This window comes from Calypte anna, chromosome 28, assembly GCF_003957555.1.
Source record: "Calypte anna isolate BGI_N300 chromosome 28, bCalAnn1_v1.p, whole genome shotgun sequence".
Taxonomy (NCBI): Eukaryota; Metazoa; Chordata; class Aves; order Apodiformes; family Trochilidae; genus Calypte; species Calypte anna.
The window spans coordinates 2985915-3005701 of NC_044273.1; the positions used below are offsets into that span (position 1 = coordinate 2985915).

Genomic DNA, 19787 nt, shown 5'->3' on the forward strand with positions numbered 1-19787 from the left:
AGGCACACACCCCACACATACCCCAGGGCACAGAAGATGGCTTTCTGCCCCTGGGTCACACAGGACATTTAGCCAAGCTTCAGAAATGAAACATTTTCGACAACGGGGTGAAAAAAAAATAAAAGCTTTGAAACCCAGAAAATTCTCCTGGGTCAGCAAAAAGAGATACAGAAGGACAGAGAGAGTCCCAGGCCAGGGGCTCTGTTCTGCTGCTACTGCTAAGTCCTTGCAAAAGGCCTGGTGGTTGATACTGTAAAACTGGAAGTGCAGTTCAGACAAACAGATGGCACAGAAAAGGGGATGAGATGGGCAAACACTGCAGAGATACAGAGAATTTGGCAACAACAACAACAAAAAAAGGTCTAAAGAGAATAAAAAGAAAAGGAACGAAACAGAACTGGAAAGGAAAGTGACAGAAGAGAAAAAAAAATAATGGAGGGGAGGGAAAAATGAAACCAACAGGAACAAAAACACACAGGAACTAACTTTCAAAGTCAAACTCAGGGTCACTGAGAGGGCTGCTCAGACCAGAATCTGCAGAAAACAGTAAAAAAAAAATAAATAAAATGTACACTTTTTTGAAAAATTTCATGCTAATTAAAAAAAAACAACAAAAACCAAAACCAAAACAAAACCAACATAAATCTAAGAATCTAAAGAGGAAAAGAAACTTGATTTTTTAATTTTTTTTAAATCAGGACAAGATATTTAAGCTATGCTAAGCTTTCCCCTCTCTGAGCTGTGCTCATGCACGTTCCCACCTCCCCTCTCTGTTCTGCTGCTGGGGACAGGACAGAAATTCTCTGCTTGCTGGAGAAGAGCCTACAGCCCCTCTTCTCAACAATAATATAATTAATTCAAATAGCTTTAATTCAAACAGCCCCTCTGAAGCCTTCCCCTGCAAACTGTACCACAATCTCTCCATCACCACCAACACCATTTTTCCATTTTCACCCAACTGTTGGGGGAGGCAGGTGAGCAGCTTGCCCAAAGCCTTTAAAACCTTTTACTGCTTTACAAACAAGAGCAGAATAGCTATGGAACAGCTACATAATATATAGGACTAGCTAGCTACACTCTTTGGCTAGATAAACTTCCAAGGAAAAGACAGCAACATTTTTCTAAAGCTAGACCCAACCAGGTAATCTTCTGATCTCTGCCTACCAGAGCAGAGCCTTACTGGGTTTGCATGGCTTTGCTACCTTTACAAGCTTCCCAGACCAAGAATTCAGAGGTACAGCATGCCCAAAACAGCAGGGTCAGCAGAAGACACTCACTCCTCTATGGATCATGTTAACTGAAGCTCAGAAGTGCTCTCAGCTGACTGCTACTTTGTGGGGACAGGGAGAAATCCCCTCTAAGGGACACATGAAACAGTACTTCCAGCTGCTTCTTAGCATATGGATGGCCACAATCTTTTATTTTTATTTATGTCTCAGCACAGGTTTCACATGAGGGAGTGCAGCTCTTTCTCTCAGGTCTCACACCACCACCTGGAGCCCCCAGAAGCCAACCTGATCACTCCCAAAGGGAGCTCCTGTTTGCACCCAGTATACAACACTGAGCCCAGCCAAATGCAAACTGACGCTGAGCTGCAGCTGGGACCACTCAAAAAATGTCCAACACCTTCAGACTCTCCTGCAAGACCACAGCTGAATAAGAACTGGTGTAGGGACCTAACTGCTGCTGAGCTGCTCTGCATCCAGTCCCATCATGAGATCCCATCATTCCTAAGCTTGGGCTGATACCCAGGGATTGTTCCTAAGTCTTTTTGGTGCCTTTGTCCCTCCACAAAGACCCCTGCCCTCTGGCTACCTCTTGACTTGGCAACCTCACCCTAAGGAAACCCAAGACAACGCTAAGGACAGGACTGGGATGGGAAGTGAAAACAGGAGTTGCAGAAACATTACTAACAAGCACAAAACAGCAAAAAACAAACAAACAAACTGAAAACAACAGTCAGCCCCCCTCAAAAAGCACAACCAAATCCCTTCCAAAATCCTCAGGCCCCAGGAGCTGGGAGGCAGAGGTGTGTACTGGTGTGCAGGCCCTGCTCAGCATCACCAAGTGTCCATCTGTGTGAGGACATGCCCGTGGTGGTGGCTTCCAGAGGTGCCATGCAGGCAGCTTGGACACGTGTGGATATGGGGACACAGATAGAGAGAAGGGAGGGTGCCTGGAGCCTCCCTGCCTGGGGATTACACCTCATCACAGCAATGGTGTCTGCCTCTTCTTCCTGAAGCCACCAGCTGCCTTCCTCCCCCCACACCACCCCTGGGACAGTCCTGGCTCCTGACAGGAGTGGCTTGGCAGGTATGCAGAAAGCACTGGTCACAGATGTGGCTGGAGAAGCACAGGCTGGCCCATGCTTCACCTCCACCTCCCCTGGGGATCTCTTGGTGCCAGGACAGCAGCACTGGGGAGCTTGGCATGGCCACAGCACTTGCAGTTGGGTGTTTTAGCCCAGAATGCCCCAATTCAGCTTGGCACCCAAGAAAACCCTTCAACCTGCCTTGCTAGCACCAGGCAGAGCCCGTGCAAGGTCTCTGAGGTTTGCTAGCAAAGGTTGATTATTTAGTTTAGTCCCTTGGCTGTACCCTGGGTTAGCAGCAGGGCTCCAAGGCAGCCTGGGACCAGCCCCTGTGCAGGCAGGACAGGGCTAAGGGACAGGGAAGTTGCTCCAGTCCTGCATTCCCACTGGGAAAGGCTGGTGTGCAGCCCGTTACCTGGGGTTTGGAAGTTGATACGTCTCATTTCCACGGGGTCCTTAGGGTGGTGAGGGGTGATTTCAGCATTGTTCAGGAGGCATTTTGTCCGTGGCTCAGAATCTTTCCGTTTGCTTTATATAAAAAAGAAAAAAAAAAAAGGAAAAGAAAAAAAAAAAAAAAGAAAAAAAAAAGAAAAAAAAAAAAAAAAGGAAAAGAAATGGGAAAAAAAAAACCCAAAACAAAAAGACAAAGCATCTTAGCTTAGGGGCCTTTTAGGGTTTTCATGCTCAAGCCATGCTCAGACCTGAGCTCCCACCAAAACCAGGGCCAGATGCAGCTGAGGATGTAAGTCACATAAAACACATGAGAAAAGGGATGGGGTTTGGGAAGTTTTATCAGTGCTGTATTTGATGGGTTTAAAACAGCCCCGCAGCCCCTCAACAGCTTTCAGCCAAGTCTGCAAGTTCCCCTTCTCACAGCAGAAGTACAGAGAGGCAGTGAGGAGCTTCTGAGGTGCTGGAGCTCCCACCTCAGCCTCCCTGCACAGAGAAGCCTCTGCTGAACTCTGCAGAGCTCTGCAAGCAGAAACCTTCCAATTTTGGCCAAGCCATTTTCAGTCTGAAAGGACCAGAGCCAACATAATTATTTGGAAAAGTACAGAATCTCCTGGCTGTGACCTTGGACATAAAGTACTGATATTGCTCTGCTGGCTTGTTTAGGAGCACTCAGTGCCTGGCTGCAGTTGGAGAAGTCACAGCAGTGGTTTTCAATCTTCTGCTTTTTTTTATCTGCAGAACCCTAAAAATCTGGGTTCAAAAACCAGTGTAGACACATTTTCTCCCATCACAGCTGTGCCTGCTGAGCTCTGTCTCACCTCCTTGCCAGGCTTCAGCCTGCTCCAACCTGCCAGCTGAGCTGCACATGGAAGTGCTTCCTAATATATTTTGCTCAGGATGGGTTAGGTTAGCTGAGGCAGCTGAAAAGTCTTTGCTGACCTGGCTCATTCTCCTTGAGAAGAATTTGGAAGCAAAGCCCAGCACTGATTTGAAGACGTGATAACCTCTGGCAAGGGAAGGGTGACAAACTGCTAGGAGCAGAACTTCTCCAGAGAAAGAAAGTGTATCCACACCCTAAGGCTTGCAAATATTGTCCTAGCCCTCCTAGCAAGCTCCTCAGCTCTCCTGCTTGGGTTGCACAGAAGCCACCAATAATATGCCTGCAGGACTAATGGCAATTACTTAGGCAGAGAGGGGGTTATTCAGTACATTTTTAGCTGTCTCTTAATGTCATTAATAGCTAAAAGAAGTGGCATGAGCCTTGCCAGCACTGCATGGGGCAGCATTTTGGAATTACACCACTTTGCAGCCTGGGAGTAGTTTATTTTTACTGCAGTTTTGAAACTGCTGTTATTAGTGCCTTGGCTGAACCCATCAGTTACTTCCAGTGAAAGCTCTCCCAGCCTTGGAAATGGTTGGGAATTAAGTCTCATTTTTGCAGTCATAAACAAACTCTGTTATAAGTCCCTGGCTGATGGGACCAGAACTGCTTTAGCAACGGGGTGAGGACAGCTCAGTTGGTGAGATTCTGCTTCCAGATCTGCACCAGGAAGCTGGTGGCTCAGGGACAGCATGTATGGAGCAGTCAGACATGGAGAAAACCTGCTTTCACCTCTGCCTGCAACACAAATGGGTGTTTCTCTGCTCCATTAACCCAACATTTTATGAGCCATTTACTGTCACTGCTGCTCCGTGTGAGAAAGGACCATTCTATTTAGGAATGGACAGGCAGGAAAAAGCTGGGCTTTTTTTTTTTTGCATTTTTTTTTGCTTTTTCTGCCCTGATTGAAACCTGGTCTTGTGCTAGCCTGGCACAGAGTGGCTGCAAGGAGAGCTCTAACAGCACGAATTGCACCAACAAAGCCCCATCACCACAGACATGAACACTGCCTACCACAGAGCCAGCCCAGCAAGAAAAAACCTAAGTAAATGGCAAACGTGGTGCTCTTACCTGTCTGGTTTGCTGTCCAGGAAAGCAGTAAGTGGAAAGAAGACAAGACAAATGTTCAGGTTAGAAAGGACTTGCAGAGGAATGGGGAAGAATTTGCTCAGCTCTAACCCTGGTAACACAGGTGGGACCAGCAAAGATTGTCTAGATTAGTGCTGATGAACACCAACAAGGGCCACCTGAGTACCCTGACCCCAGAGCATTGTGTGTCCAGCACCTTCCCACACCAGACACACCCACGTGCAATCAGCAGTGACACCTGTGCAGATGGAAGATGGAGGAGGGTTAAGAGAGCTCCCTCCAGCTTGGGAACTTGATGTCCCAGCTCAGGACACTCCTGCACTAAGTGTAGTTGCCATCCTGCCCCTATTTTGCTCAGCATTTGGCCTTCAGGTGACAACTTTAGGACCAAGGAGGAAATTCCCTTCAGAAACTAGAGTTGAGGCCATTCAGAATGGTCAAAGATCTGAGCAAGAAGCATCTCTTACTTTTTGTAGAGTAGAATGGCAATGACAATGCAGATGATGAACACCACGGCCAGGACAGGCCCAATGACCCAGATCAGCCCCTCCTCTCCATCAATGATGGGCTGTGGATCAGGGTTGTCCAGCTGGATGGGGTCGGAGAACGGACTGGCAGCAAAAGTCTGGAAGACAGGAAAGATTGTGGAACCCAGTTTAGAGATGGAAAACAATGGACAAACACACAGTATTCCACAAGACAAATTGCAAGAGAGGGTGTGAGCTTTCTGCAGCACAAAAAAAACCCCAAACCAATAACAGAGAAAAAAACCCTCTCCAACCTGGGGAAAAAAACCTCATCTGTCCCTGTGACAAGACTTAGAAAAAGTCTGGTTGGGTGACTGAAAAAACCTCACCCTTACAACTAAAAATGAATTAATAAAATGCAGGATGTCTCCTCTGTTCTGAGTTGCATCAGAGGCACACTGAAACTCATCAGAGTCCAAACAGGCACTGCCTCCTTGCTCTCCTGAGTGCTACCAACCACCTCCTCACCCCAGGAAGGCTTCATTCCTATCTTAAAGAGAAATGAAATGCACAGAGGAGACCTGGCATGCCCTGTTTTGAGGGAAAAATCTGGGAAGGACAAGAACAGGAGATCTGGTCTCTGGAACAGGAGATCTGGAACGTTACCAGCTCAGCAAGACTGAAATGCTGCTGCAAACTTGGGAGCTGCAGTGAATCCAGGTTGTTGTGAGGGAGTGTGCAGTAAAAACCAGAAATTACCACAAGCTGCAGCAATCCGATTGAGAAACCCATTCAGGAGTGTGTCAGCCTAAGCCTTTAATATCAAATACACAACTAAACATTTATTTGGGGAAAAAACATCTCTGAAAACCTTTAATTTCCAGTAGCTCCCTGCTAAAACCCCATAGGGGGATTTAAAAACAACAAAAATTAGACTGCTTGAGAGGAAAGGCAGGTGAATATTAAAACAACTGTTTTCATAAAGTCAAACACAGCACCACTGAAGTCAGCAGAGATGCTGAACTGGTAAAGACAGCAGAGAGCACATGTACTTTTCTATAAAAAAAATGTTCCCCTCTCTGCTTAGCTGGGAACTTATTAATGACCAGGGTGTGTGACACGCTGCTCTCAAAGCAGGATGTCTGGGGTCACTGCTCTGAGGAATACAGGAGCAGCCTTTACAAGAAAATGTTCTTTGCAAAGGGGTTTGACCTAGGGATCTCTGAACTCGAGTGCAGTCCTGAGGGGATGGTTCAGTACTGCCCATTCTGGACCCAAATCTGGAGCCAGGAGTGTAGCAAATCCTGGCACAGTTTCTGCATGCAGGCACAAGCACCAACAGCTCCAACAGCCACATGCTAAAAGCTCCACACCTGGACTGAAAAGGTCTTGACAAAGAAAAGCACCCTCAAGCTCTGGCATCTGGTGAGGGGAACTACAGAGGCGGCCAGGAGGGAGAAGCTGCTGTCTTGGGTGGATGATGGGGACAGAGGGGCACCCGAAGAGGGGAGGGGAAAGCAGGCAGCACTTACGGCCTCGGGTTCCTGGAGCACTGCCAGGATGAAGATGACATATTTCTGCCCTGGCTCCAGGGCTCTGTTCTCGAAGTTGTCATAGTGTTTCATGTCTCCCAGGATGAAGTGGGAGGGAAGGGAGCGGAAGCGGGCGGCGATGTAGGGTTTGGGGAAGTCCAACTGCCGAGAGTGGCGCAGACTTCGGCGTCGGAGCCTGGCAATGTCCTGAACCAGCTGGGGAAAGCAAAAGAAAAACCAACAAAAAACCCCTGAGGCCTTCAGCACCATCAAGAGAGCAGGAAGGAAGGAGAGACAAACCCATTCACACCAGCTGCTCTGATTGTGGAGCACAGGTGCCCCCAAACCACCCTTCCCAAGCATCCCAGCCATTTGCTCTCTCCCTGCATTTGGCTTCAGCTTCACCCTCACTCACCTCCTCCAGGTCCATTTCCTCAGGGCTGCCCAAGGGGTTGAGGAACTGTCCTCCCCGGGACTTCCTTAGAGGCACCACCACAATGTAGTAAGCCCTGAGAGTTGGGAATAATCAGAAGAAATAAAAGGAATGAATCTCTTCTGATGAGCCAGAGAAGAAGAGAGTGTACACACCATGTAGGTTTGTCCAAAGAGTCCCACTGGCCCAACACAGCAAGTCCCTTATTTTTAATTTAATAGGGTTGTTATTGTTGCTCCTAAGCCTGGATTCAGTGGAAGCCTCACAGGACATATCTCCTTATCTACTCCCTTTGCATTTCTTTAGCCTTCCCTATTAACTGTGAGAAGTGGATCTAAAAAGACAAGAGTAAGTGAGGCTTCAAATGTAGGGATCCCACTCCCTGTCACCACCCTTGGGGATTTATACTGTGGACTTCAGCCTTTAGGGCTGACCCCTGAATCTTAAACTGGGCACCTCGCATCTGCAGTTTAAAAGAAACCTACTGGACAGGCACCGAGCTCTTCACATCTGGGAGAATCACCACCACGTTGCCATCAGCATCAGGCTTGTGGGTCACCTCTGGCTTCTTTGCTAACAGGTCAGCAGCAGTCCAGGCAGCAACGTTCTGCTGCAACCCTCCCATGGTGTTGCCCCGGTTGGTGAGGACAAAGTTGTAGAAGGTGCGGGGCTTCAGGTTGGTGATGAGTTTCTTGGTGGTGCGGCCGTCCACATCCACGTTCAGCCCATTGTACTGGATCTGGGGGAGGTGAAGAGCCAGCAGGGTTGTACCACGAGCAAGGTTGATATGGTTCAAGCAACCAAACTCCCTCCACCCCGTTGCTTTGGACTGCAGAGAACATGGGGCACTCAGCTATGCCATGCCAGAGCAGAAGGCATTTGGGTGAGGAGCTGTCTGACTCTTGGTCTCACCACAGGGCCCCCCAAGCACGAGGCAGATGGAGGACAAAGCCTTAAGACTTCTCCGAGAAGAGAAATTCTTCTCTGGAAATGGGAAAACTGTGGTAACCCAAGAGCCCTGATTTTCAACCCACCCCTTTGATCTAGGGATCAATCATTATCTGCCCTCCCTTCCTGAGGCAGGAAGCCAGAATTCAAACCCTCTCTTATTCAAACCAACAGACAGGACTCCCAGGAATCTGGAAGGGAACACAGCTCTGACTCCTCCATTCCACTTGCCTTGTATGGGGTGGGAGAGTTGTAATTCTCAGGAAACTCCCAGCTCAAAAGGACGGATGTCTTTGTCACCATCTTCACCTTGAAGTTTTTGGGTAAAACTGCTGAGAGAAAAGTGAGGAGGAAGGGGAGAAAGAAGAAAAGGCAGCAGAGGGAAGGAAGAACAAGAAAGAGAAGGAAGAGAATGTCAGGTGCTGGTGAAAGGGCCTGCGGTCTGGGCCTGGCTGCTGCTGCAGGAATGGAAGGGCTTGCTCCCTCCTCCACACTTTGCTTGAGTTTTGCCAAAGTCCATCTCCCAGTGCTCCCTGTCCCCATGCCTAACCCCAGGGAGAGGTGGGGGACAGTATGTGGCTTTGCCCACACACTTCTGGGTCTGGGTGGCTGCTGCAGGAACGAGGTGCTGGCTTTCTGAGCATGCTCAGGTGAGGAAACCCATCCCGGGTTGCATTTTAAGGCTTTCTGATTGATTTTTTTTTACTTTTTTTCTTTTTTCTTTTTTTTCTGTTTTCTTTTGGCTGTTTGCAAAAGCTAAAGAAAATGCTCTTCCCACCTGTATAGCGACTGGCCCCCCACTTCAGGTGCCAGAAAGAAGGGTGTCCGGACTTAACTTAGAAGAAAAGTGGTAAAAGGGACTTACCTGGCACAAGGCAGAGAGGAGCTGAGGGACTGAGTGTGACACCAGAGTGCTCGGCATTTACTCACGAGCCTGGCTGAGCCTGGCTGGACCTCTCCAGCTCTCTGCCTCCCGGCACCAGCCCCGGTTACAAGGAGAGAGAGGGAGGAGAAACCGGTAAGTCCTACCTTGATCCAGCTGGAACGTTCGATACTGGACAGTGGGGCTGTAGGGCCCGGGGCCTTTACTGGTGTGAGCACGGATTTTAACATCATAGGCAGTGTTGGGTTTGAGGCCGTTGAGGGTGTAGGAGTTCTCTGGGGAGGGGGGCAGGTCCTTTTCCAGCGGGCTGCCGGGAGAACCGGCTTCCCGGTAGGCCACGGTGTACTTGATGATGGCTCCGTTCCTCTCGGCCAGCACGGGGGGGAGCCAAGCAAACTGGACCGACATGGAAGTGATGTTGCTCGCCTCGAGGATTTGGGGGTAACCCTTGGGGATGTCTTCAGGGGTGGTGAGTTCCTGCACAGCTTCCTCCCCAAAGCCAGCCCGGCTTTTCACGGCCAGCTTGAAAACATACGTGGCGCCTTTGTGGATGCTGGGAGCTGTGTACTTATCCTCCAGGGCTGAGAACTCCAAGGTTGCCAGGGGATCGACATCTTTGCGGCCAAACTGGAGCCGGTAGCCCATCACTTGGCCTTCTGCATCCAATGGAGGCTCCCACTTCACCAGAAGAGTGTTCTCCTCTGTCTGGTGCACGGACAGGATGGGCTTCCCCGGGACTGGGAGAGAAGAGAGACCCTGAGTCAACGGGGGGTGGAGGCTGGTGAGGAGGTTAAGAGCCTCTTAAGCTCCAGCAACTGGCTCCTCAAATCACTGGTAAGGTTTCAGTTTGACTTTGGGGACTTTGGTGTAAGATCCTGTAAACCGAGCTGATGCTGCCCACAGGTGGAAGCTCTCTATCAAGTTGAGGAAACAAGGTGCATTGCCAGCATGTCACCTTGGAGGTGCTGACACATTCCTGGAATTATTTTCTTCCTTTCCCACAGGACAGGAAGGTGTGCCTTACCACTGGGGCACACGCTCTCCCACAGCTGTGAAGAACAACCTCAGCAATCCTGACTCCCAGCCTCCCATCCTGATCACCCAAGCAGATTGCTTCCCAGGGCAGGGAAGAACAAATGTCCCCTGAACTTCCACTTTCTCTCTCTCGCCATTACACAGCACAATTCATGCAGAAAGAGTCTGGAACAGATTGGCTGAGGCTGGGAAGTCCAGAGCAGCTGAGGGTGAAGTAATGACGGATGGGAAAGGCAGCCCGGGCAGCCTCAGGTCCTGAGCAGCAGGCACAGGGCCAGCAAAGTGACTCTGGCAGGCATCTGATCACCCAGTTGGGTACAGAAAGAAGGAAGCACACAGAGAGTGGAAACAGAGCCCAAAATCTGCATGAGGCAGAGGGGAGGGTGAGCTGCTGCTTACTCTGTGCAGTTTCTCTTCTCTGGAGAAAGGGAAAAGCCAGCTGAGTGTTGGTGTGGTTTCAGTTAGCTCTCTCCCTAACCTGTCAGTTAGTTCCTCCACATTTGGGGGATACTGCAGGAGCTCAGCAGTGCTTTGTCTCTGTCTAATGAGCCCTGGCACTGCCTGACTGCTAAGCATGCCCACAGCCACAGCTAAACGACACGTGCAGGCCCAGAGGTACCTGAAGCTGGAGAAAGCAGAGCATTAATTCCAGCAGCTCACGCGTCATTTACACTCAACTCCACTATTAAAGATCTAATTTCCTCCTCTCTGCCTTGGTTTTTCTTCTGGTTGAGCAAGAGGAAGAGAGAGAATGGAGTCAGGAGAGATCCCTTCTCACTCCCACAGCCTGAGTCTGAGGGAGGGTAAGGAAGAGGGAGGAGAAGGCAAGGAAGGGTGTCAGGGATCCTGGCAGAGTCCAATGGGGAAACCACTCTGCCTGCTGCATCAACTGACACCTGAACACAGGGCTGAGGGGTTGCCTCTGAAACAAATGCTCTATTCACTTCAAACTGCCAAAAACCAGCTAAGAAACAGTGCTGGGAGAGCTTCCCTTGGAAATGCTGAGGAAACACATTAAAGAGAAAAATAGTGTCATTACCTTTATGTTTTGGTCTTTATCATAAATGTTACTATAATCAGCTGAGCTTGAAAATATTGCATTTGCACAACAAATATTGTTTGGAAGAAAGGTAAGAAGAAGAAAAGGTGGAGGGGGGGGGAAAGTGTTTTATTTTGCAATTGGTTTGGACAGTAAAGGAGAAAATTGGATGTATTACTGTACTTAAATTCAGCCCCTAGCCCTGAATGATAAAGAAAGAAATCTCTCCTCTCTGATGGTATACTGACTCAACACCACAAAGAAGATAAGAATGTTACAGAGCCATTTGAAAGATTTTTATTTTTTTAATAGCTATTTCAAGTTGGAGGAAATTGAGTTTTGGGTAATAGCTGCTGTGCTGGAGAAAACATCCCTCTGTGACTTATCACCTGCACTGCAAATCCTAATGGGGAGAGATGAGGGAAGGTGACAAGAGAGTGACAGGGAGGGAGGCAAAGAGAAGGGCTCCAGGAGACAAAAAGGAAAAGGGAAGAGACCCTCAAGGAGAAGAAAACGAGAACACCAGGGATCTAGTGAGAAAAAACATGAGGAAAACTGGAGAGGAAAGAAAGACAAGGAAAGGAAAAGGCTTCTGACATCACAATGACACTACAAGGTGTGAGGACAGGAGCCTGGATGCTGACATCCAGAGGTAGCCTGCTGTAACATCTGCAAGAGCTGATGTCCTGGAAAGCAACCTTGTTCTCTCATGTACTCTTCTCTTAACGAGGTGGGAGAGGAGAGAAAGGCTCAAATCCCATTCACTTGTCTGAACACAAGAACATCAAATGAGATGAAGATGTGAGTTAGGACAGGGAAAAGGCAAGGGCATGGAGGGCAGCCTGGCTGTTTCAGGCCAAAGCTCCTGAGCCCTCTCTGTCCTGTGCACTCAGCTGAGCAGCTCTGCTGCCTCCAGAGCCTGAGCAGAGGTTTCCAGGTTAATTATGTTGCACTGACCAAAGGCCTTGGGTCCCTGCAGAGGCAGAGAGCAATGTTGTTACAGAAAGAGCTTTATGCAGCTGCTGCAAGCAGAGTGGAAATGACTGCCCCCAGACTAAGAAGAAAATTAAAAGGCAGCTGGGATTGGGAAGTTAGTAGACAAACAAGAGAAATGAAAAGGAGAGAAAGGCATCATCTGCCAGCAGGGATACAAGCAGGAGCACAAGCAAAAAGGGGTGTGAGAGAAATTAACCAGAGTCTAACAAGAGATGGGCTGGATGAGGGATAACTCCAGGTCTGGGCACTGTAGTCTCCCTCCACTGCACAAACCCCTTCCCACGCTGCAGAGCAGTGGTTGAGCTGCTAGAGTAGCAGCCACAGGAATGCAGATGCTCAGAGGACAGGTGGAGTAGGTACTTCTCCTTCCTGAGTGTGGTACAACTATTTGCTGGAGCAAGGGAAACCCTGCTGCCCTTTGTCATTCCTCTGGTTAGGCTCTGCCATCCTAGCTTGGCAAGGCATCCTCTGTACTGAGGCTGAGAGACCCCTTTGCCACCAAGTATGGGCTGAAGGGAGGGATGAAGCTGGAAGGTGTGTGCAGACAGAGCCAAGACCCCAGAAATGCTAATGAGGAAAGGTCAAAACCATCAGTACTTTTCCCTCTGCTAGTGCTGGGCTAAGAAAGGATGTATATTCAGACCTTATCAGAAGAAGACAAGAGTGGGCAGTATAAGCCACCACTGCCTCCCTGCTGCTTTTTTTTTTTTTTTTCTTTTCCCATCTTTGCAAGGCAACACCATGACAGCAGACCTCTGGCTCTCCTGCTCCCCAGGGCACCTGTGTGCACCAACCATCAAAGCTGCAGTGTCAGACCAGGCAGAGATTCATTTTACTTCTGGTGCACTGGAATTTTTAGCTCACGAGATCACAAGCAATGAATTCATCCTCTGTTGCATTTTTGGCTGTGTTCAGGATTTCTGAAGGACTGGACAGAAAATTATGTCATTTAGTGAGAGCTGCTTGTGAGGAATGAAAGAGTATCAGCCTTGCTAGTCAGAATTTTGCCTTCAGGGCAGCATGGCAAAGTCTGTACTTTTTGAAAGGAGGGGGATGAAAGAAGCTGAGTCTGGAGAAAGAGCTTCTTGACTTTAGGAAACTGGTGAATCCCAAGGGTTCAGAAAAACTCTTACCTGCACCCTTTGTGGTGACCACTTTTGGTTTGCTGCGAGCACCATCTCCCTTCATGGTGTAGGCAGCTACGGTGATGGAGTAGGAAGTCTCAGGCTGGAGCCCAGCAATGATCATTTCCTGTTTGTGAGATTCCAAAGGAAAGCAATGTCAATATTCAGGTACATACACCAGGGTAGATCTCTCCTCTTTTTAGTACTTCAGCCCTCTTCTAGCATGCAGGAGCATTCACTGAATCAGAAACCACGAGACACTCTGGGGCAACTGGGCAGCTGTGGCAACTGGCAAGAGGATGAGAGCCACATTCTCTTAGCAAGTGGCACACACAGCCTGGCTGCCAATGTTCCTTCTGTAAACACAGCCCAGCTCCACAGGGCCCTGCTCCAGTGTGCTCTCCTCCAGAGCTACCTCCCCCACATTCCCTATCTCAACCCAAACTGCTTCAGCCATCAAAATGCTGTCGCACTCTTCAAAGTGTTCCTCCTGTCTCAGAGGATGTCTCAGCAGTTTCAAGGAGATTACATTTTTTTCTCCATTACACCTCTCCCTTCTCTCCTCAGAGATATTTTTTAATGCCTTCATAATATTAAAGGGATTGCTTTAACATAAGAAGCAAGACCACGTTTGCTGCTTGTGTGCTCAATCCCCAGCACCTCCTCCTTCCTCCCTCCTCTATCGGCCTCCCCACACCTGGTTCCCAAAAGCTTTTGTGAGAAGTCTGGCCCCAAAACCAGCCCATTTTTCCCCAGGAAGGATCCAGCCCTTCCCAGAGTGGTGTAGTACAAGGAATACCCGTGCTAAATCAAACAGGATGAGAACATATGCAGCAGGGTTTTCTCCAAGGCCCCAAGAAGGAGGGAAATGTGAATGCAGTGTGTGGTTTATGGCCTTCCACTCCCCTCATTTACCACTGCTTCTTTGGGCTTTAACATTAAATCTTAGAGCAGCACTCGGAAAGAATTTCCTGGTCCTGAAAGTATCTGTTTTACCCTCAAAGCTGAACAGGGAGTGGAAGAGCAGAACTTCAAAACAGCAGGACTTTGAACAGCAAATTTGGAAGCCATTAGCTGCAGAGCTGTCTTCTCCAGTCAAGAAACCTGCTCAGCTTTCACACTTGCCACCAAATTTTACTGAGGTTTTAGGCATGAGAATTGGCCTTTCATGTGACTCAGTTTCTCCATCTGTAAATGAAAAGCCCCTGACTTCTGTAGGGCATGTGGCACTCTTTTGGGGCACGCTGTCTTGGGGCTCTGCCTTGCCAAGAAGGAAATGCTTTCTCCTCCCAATTTGCAGCATTAAGATCATGGAAACCATTCAGCATTTCAGAAGTAGCAAATGCCAAACAGCCAAGCTGATTTTAAGGCCTACTTAAAAGGTAAAAGCACCAACAGTGCTTCAGTGCCTTGTGTCAAAAAGCAGCTGAAAATCTTGACCCTCTGCTCTTGTCCTGAGAGCTCAGGACATAAAGGCCTTTGATTACCCAATTTTTTTCATCCTAACACTGTTTTTCAGATCCAAGCCAGAGGTGTTTACAGATCATCCCATTTTTAAGCACATGTCCAAGGCAGTCCCGAATATAACATCCTCATGGAGGAGTGGCAGCCTTGTCCTTCCTTCAGAGCCCTGGGGAAAACCCTGCGGTCTGCTGCGTGCTGACAAACTCCACAATCACACGGGGCTGCAGAGTAGAGTGGACAGGGTAGGGACAATGCATGGGAACACCAACAACAGGCTTTAAAACAACAGGCCCACTGGCACTGCAAAAATACATAAAGGAAAATATCACACCACAAAGGAAGTGGGAGAAGGGAAGGGACAGAACCAGGATGGGAGGAGTTTTTTACTTTTTTACTTACATATTCGGCAGTGTCATCTGTTTCCCACTGGGCAGAGAACAAGAGAGGTTTTGCACATGAGAATACAAGAGGGGAAAGAAGGGAAAGACAGAGACACAGCATGAGGAAGGAGTCCCTGAGCAAGCAGCCACACAAGGTCAGAAGTTACCAGGCCAGCATGAAGGAAGAAGTAGAGTGGGAGAAATTAGTAGATTCCACTGTGGCCTTTGCCTGTCTTAAAAGACTTCCCAGACAGAGGGAGGATGGATGGTATTTAGCTCAGTGCTGGGACAGCAGTTCATACTCTTCCACCATAGCTACTGTCTGGGAGTGCAAATGAACTGCAGAAAGACAACACAGACCTTGTCATAGAGACACTCAGCTACTTTCTCCAGCGTTAACGTTGCTCGGGGACGAGACGAAGCGGCTGGAGCACCCACCCCCTCAACCCTTCCATGAGAGGCGACTGGAACAGGAGGTGAGTCCTTACCTGGGCATCAGCCAGCATGATGTCCTTGATCTGGGGCAGCCCCCTGGCCTCTCCGTTCTCCATGCGGACATAGTGGACCTGGTAGCCACGGATCTGTCCGTGCTGGCGGTTCTGGACCGGAGAACGCCAGAACACTTGGATTGCAGTGGAGTTGAGAACCTCCACCTCCACTTTCCGAGGAGGAGCACTGGGCACTGCGAGGAGGGGAAGGAAAGGTTAAGAGTCACTCGGGGATCTGGAGCTTGTCACTTCACCTCTGGGACACACACTCAGTCTACAGCCATGAAAGGTGAGGGAGACTTTTAACAGTCGACCTGGATGTGCCCTGGTCTTTATTCAGGGAACAGGGAAGCAGTTCTGGGGATCTATCTGCACAGCTTGGAGATATGGAACCAAGTCAGCTCTTCTTCCACGGGTTTCTTTGTCCCCAGTTTGCTCAGATGGAGAAACCATATAATTCCAGATGACATTCTGAGGGCAAAGCCAATTTCTAATGAGCCAGAAAAGCTCTGGTCCTGCCTGTGGGATGTTAGAGTGGAGAGAATGAAGAGGGGGACTTGCCCTTGGAGTGACCTTGCCTCCCAGGCAGGGCTGGTGGATTGGTGGTTACCATCACTGAATCATCTCAGGACAGTAAGCAAGAGATGTCTTGGATGGAATTTGGACTGAATTTTTGGAAATAATAATACAGGGCACGATAGCTTCACTTGCAAGAAAACCATACCCTCTCTGAGCAAGATATTTTATCCATTTGGGTGTGGCAAAAAAGGACCCCCACTGGGAACACGCCTGTAGCTTTTTTTATTTTGTTAGTTCTTGTTAATTACCAAATTTGTAAATTTGGGATGGAGGAAGTTTGTAATTTTTGCTAAATCAGTGTTTGTGCTACAAGTCTCTGAGCTGAGTCTGAACTCCTTGTCACTGAAGGTTTTTTGAAACTTTTAAGAGTCTTCCTTTTTACCATTAACCAAATCTTGGACTTACAGAGGAGCCAGGACCAAGGAATGTGTGGGAAAAGCTCTTAATATTTTAAAACAGTTTCTGGCAGCAATTATCTCCTCTGGTTTCACTTCCTTGCTGCCTCAGCTCCTCTCTTGCTCAGTAAGAAAATCTTTTCAGCAAAAGTGGTGTGGTCACGGCTCTGAGGCTTGACATTAAACAAACCTCAGAAAATCCAAAAAATACCCCCAACCCTAGAGCAGGGAAGGACAATTCTCAGAGGGATTTGGGGAGATGGCAGCACAGGGCGCTGCAAGTCTCGGAGCAGAGGCTTTGGTCTTGGATCATGTGAACCACGAGAAGGGACTCGATGTATCCTCCTCGGGGTGGGAAAACCCCACACTCCAGGGACACATATTCACCAGGGGACTTGGGAATAAACCAGAAAAAGTGCAATTACCATCTTCATCTGTCCGGATGATAACCGGCGAGCTCTCCGGGCCCGGCCCCACCTCCGTATGAGCCACGACAGTGATGCGATACTCTGTCCACTTCTCCAGGGATTCCAGCAGGATCTGACTGGTGGTTGGGGGGATATCATTCACCTCCTTAAGCTCCGTGTCCTCGGAATCCAAGGCTCGATAGTAGACACTGTAGCCAGCCAGGATGCCATTTTGGCTTTCAGGCGGAGGCGGCCGCCAACTTACCAGAATGGCGGTGGATCTGGTGCTGAGGCATTTTACGTCTTGAGGGGGGGCAGACGGTTCTAGGAGGGGGGGAAAATTCAGGAGGGAAAGGGAAGAAGGGGGAAAAAAAAAAAAAAAAAACAACAAAAGATGGGAAAGATAAAAAGAAAATAAAAGGAAAAAATGATAACAAAAAAATCTAAAATAAAACGTACAAAAATTTGGTTTAGGAAGATAAAATTAAAAAAGAAGAGATCTTTTTTTTTTTTTTTTTTTTGCTGTTGTCTTTTTTTTTTTTTAATTAAAAGGAAAAAAAAAAAAAAAAGCCAACAGAAGTGGAATGGGGCATCAAAACTGAAATGTTATAAAGCAAAGGACTCAAACAGTAAGCGGGCTAGCCAAGAGGGGTCCTGCTGCTTCCACTAAGTGTAGGTGGCACAAAACTAAGCACCCAGCTTTACCCTATAAAAGCCTTTTCCTTTAGCACCCTTTTTTACAGCAGTCTGGCAAACCCTGCCCTGGCTGGCGAAGCACTTGTTTCCAATCTGCAGTCCCTAGGATCTGGAATTTCTTTGAAGGGATCTGTGAAAAGTAACTAAGAAAAGCAGATCTTTTGCCAGAAGGTTTAAATTTCAGAGCCTGTACCTCCAGATGGAAGTTATTAGTTGTCCACAGACTGAAGGAGGTGAAAACCCAAGGTGGTAATCGCTCAGGATATTGCCAAGCAACATGTTTAGATAGGAGGATTGGAGAGAAAAGACTTGCCAAGGAGCCAGACTGGGTTTGACAAGGTGCTCAGGTGCCCCGGGGAGGTTTCAAAAGTGGCAGCAAGTTGAACTCTGTTGCACTCTCTGCCTAAACTGCATCAAAGTCCTCAAGTCCCAGGAGGTCACCTTTGGAAACATGGCCCTACCCAGCTGCCTGTTCTCACGGTGGCAGCAGTCATCTGTCTCAGGACTGATTTTCAGGAGATGGGGAAGGTGTAAACCAAAGCTTTCTAGCACAGGGCTGATCACTTTGGTGTTTACTGAGCTGCAGTAGGTAATTTTGAGCACGGTCTGCTCAGTAGGGAGCAGGACACTGACACCAGCCCTGTCAGACACTACGTGCTGTGGTGCATGACTCTGCCTTGAGAAAGGGGAAGAACTGCAAGAAACAGCTTTGCTGATGGAGATCCCACGGGTTGAGACCTTGGTGAAGTGTGGACAAGGAGTCTGCCACTTCTGTACCCCATCACCTGGTCACTGCGGGAAATCTCCGACCAGACTGTATCAATCACTTAATACAATCAGTCAGTTCAGGTAGCAGAGAGACATTTTCAAGGCAACTCTGCAAATCTAGGCTCACCCCATCCAGTCAAACTGCAATAAATAACTTTCAACTCCCTGCAGACACTGCCAGAAATGAGGGTGTCCTTATAAGCCCCCAAAGCATCACCTGCAAGAAGCATGGGAGCAGATAAATGCTGGTCATCATTTCCCTGTTGCTTTCTGATCAACATCAAGATCTTTTACTGAAGAATGGTTTTTTTTTCAAACCTCTTACTCCTATTCCTGAGTCACAAACAGATGTTTAGGCCCAGCTTGCCTTGAGGATTTTGCTAAATCAAGTCACACTTTGCCCAGTTAAAGCTTCACATGTGCCTCCATTCAACAGAAGTGAGTTGGTTTTTCAAGAAAGGGTAAAAGGGTCCTAGATTGCTGAGCACCCTGTCCAGTAGGACATTTTGTGTGCTGCCCTCCTACTTTCATGCTTTATTGCTACATTTTGCCTGTCTTTAAAATGGCAGAAAGAAAGCCTTAACCTGAGAATCCCCACTGCAGAAGATGAGAATCCCTGGCCATGGCTAGCCACGCAAAATAATACAAAATATGCCAAACAAACAAAACCAAAAGGAACAAACTGGAAAATGAAACATAAATCAAGCCAATAATTTGAAACAAAAGAAAAACATCAGAAAGGAAATCATAATAATAAAATAATACTGATATTAAAAGTGACTCCTTCCAGAACATTCCCAGTCTGTTTACCTACCTTCCACGCTTCAACTGCTAACTTACAAGACTTTCTTACGAGAGAACAAGAGAAACTGAGCTACAAGGCCAGACCAAGCTCCTGGTGGGTTTCTGCACACGACTGGCTTTTAAAATGCCACCCACTGCCAGCTCCCCAGGCTGAGATTCCCCCTGCCAGCAGAACCCGAGCTACTGCAGGAATGGCAATTTCAGTCCCCAGTCCATCCTCTTTTGCTAAAGTAGAGACCAGAGGGCAGGGCAGCAGATGCCCAGGGATGGATTTCCTTCCCCCTATAGCTCTCTCTCCATCTGCTGGGGTCAATGCATCTCCAGAAAGGAGGTGCACTGCTGCTTCCCACACCCCAGGAGAAACTCAAATCTCTTTCAGGATATGGAGGAGAAGACTCAGCCAGTGCTTGCCATGATGCCATGATGTTGTTTACTTTTTTTTTTTTTTTTTTTTCCCATTAGGGAAATATGAAAAGCCATCTTTTCCTACCACCACGGATGAGAAACCCACTGCAGAGAGGGTCTGACCTGACCTACCCTTTCCATCCTGAAACTGATTCTGAAAAGCCCCAGTAAGCAGAGCCAGAGCTCCAGCTGGCACTTGGCTTCTGTCTGG

The 19787-nt window shown here is 48.2% G+C and overlaps 1 protein-coding gene across 6 annotated transcripts in view; it reads right to left on the reverse strand.

The window, feature by feature from the left end:
* PTPRS (protein tyrosine phosphatase receptor type S) overlaps positions 1 to 19787 on the reverse strand; it is a 158695-nt gene that overhangs the window by 20250 nt on the left and 118658 nt on the right. For 3 of the 6 annotated variants that reach the window (XM_030466538.1, XM_030466537.1, XM_030466539.1), the window contains 12 exons: positions 16922 to 17227; positions 15523 to 15716; positions 13200 to 13317; positions 9143 to 9733; positions 8345 to 8442; positions 7651 to 7904; positions 7148 to 7241; positions 6733 to 6948; positions 5201 to 5358; positions 4716 to 4727; positions 2727 to 2839; positions 487 to 534 (listed from right to left, as the gene is read on the reverse strand). In XM_030466538.1, the coding sequence (XP_030322398.1) occupies positions 487 to 534; positions 2727 to 2839; positions 4716 to 4727; positions 5201 to 5358; positions 6733 to 6948; positions 7148 to 7241; positions 7651 to 7904; positions 8345 to 8442; positions 9143 to 9733; positions 13200 to 13317; positions 15523 to 15716; positions 16922 to 17227 (2202 nt within the window). The remainder of the gene's footprint in view (positions 1 to 486; positions 535 to 2726; positions 2840 to 4715; positions 4728 to 5200; positions 5359 to 6732; positions 6949 to 7147; positions 7242 to 7650; positions 7905 to 8344; positions 8443 to 9142; positions 9734 to 13199; positions 13318 to 15522; positions 15717 to 16921; positions 17228 to 19787) is intronic. The other 3 variants (XM_030466540.1, XM_030466541.1, XM_030466542.1) reach the window with 3 other exon arrangements.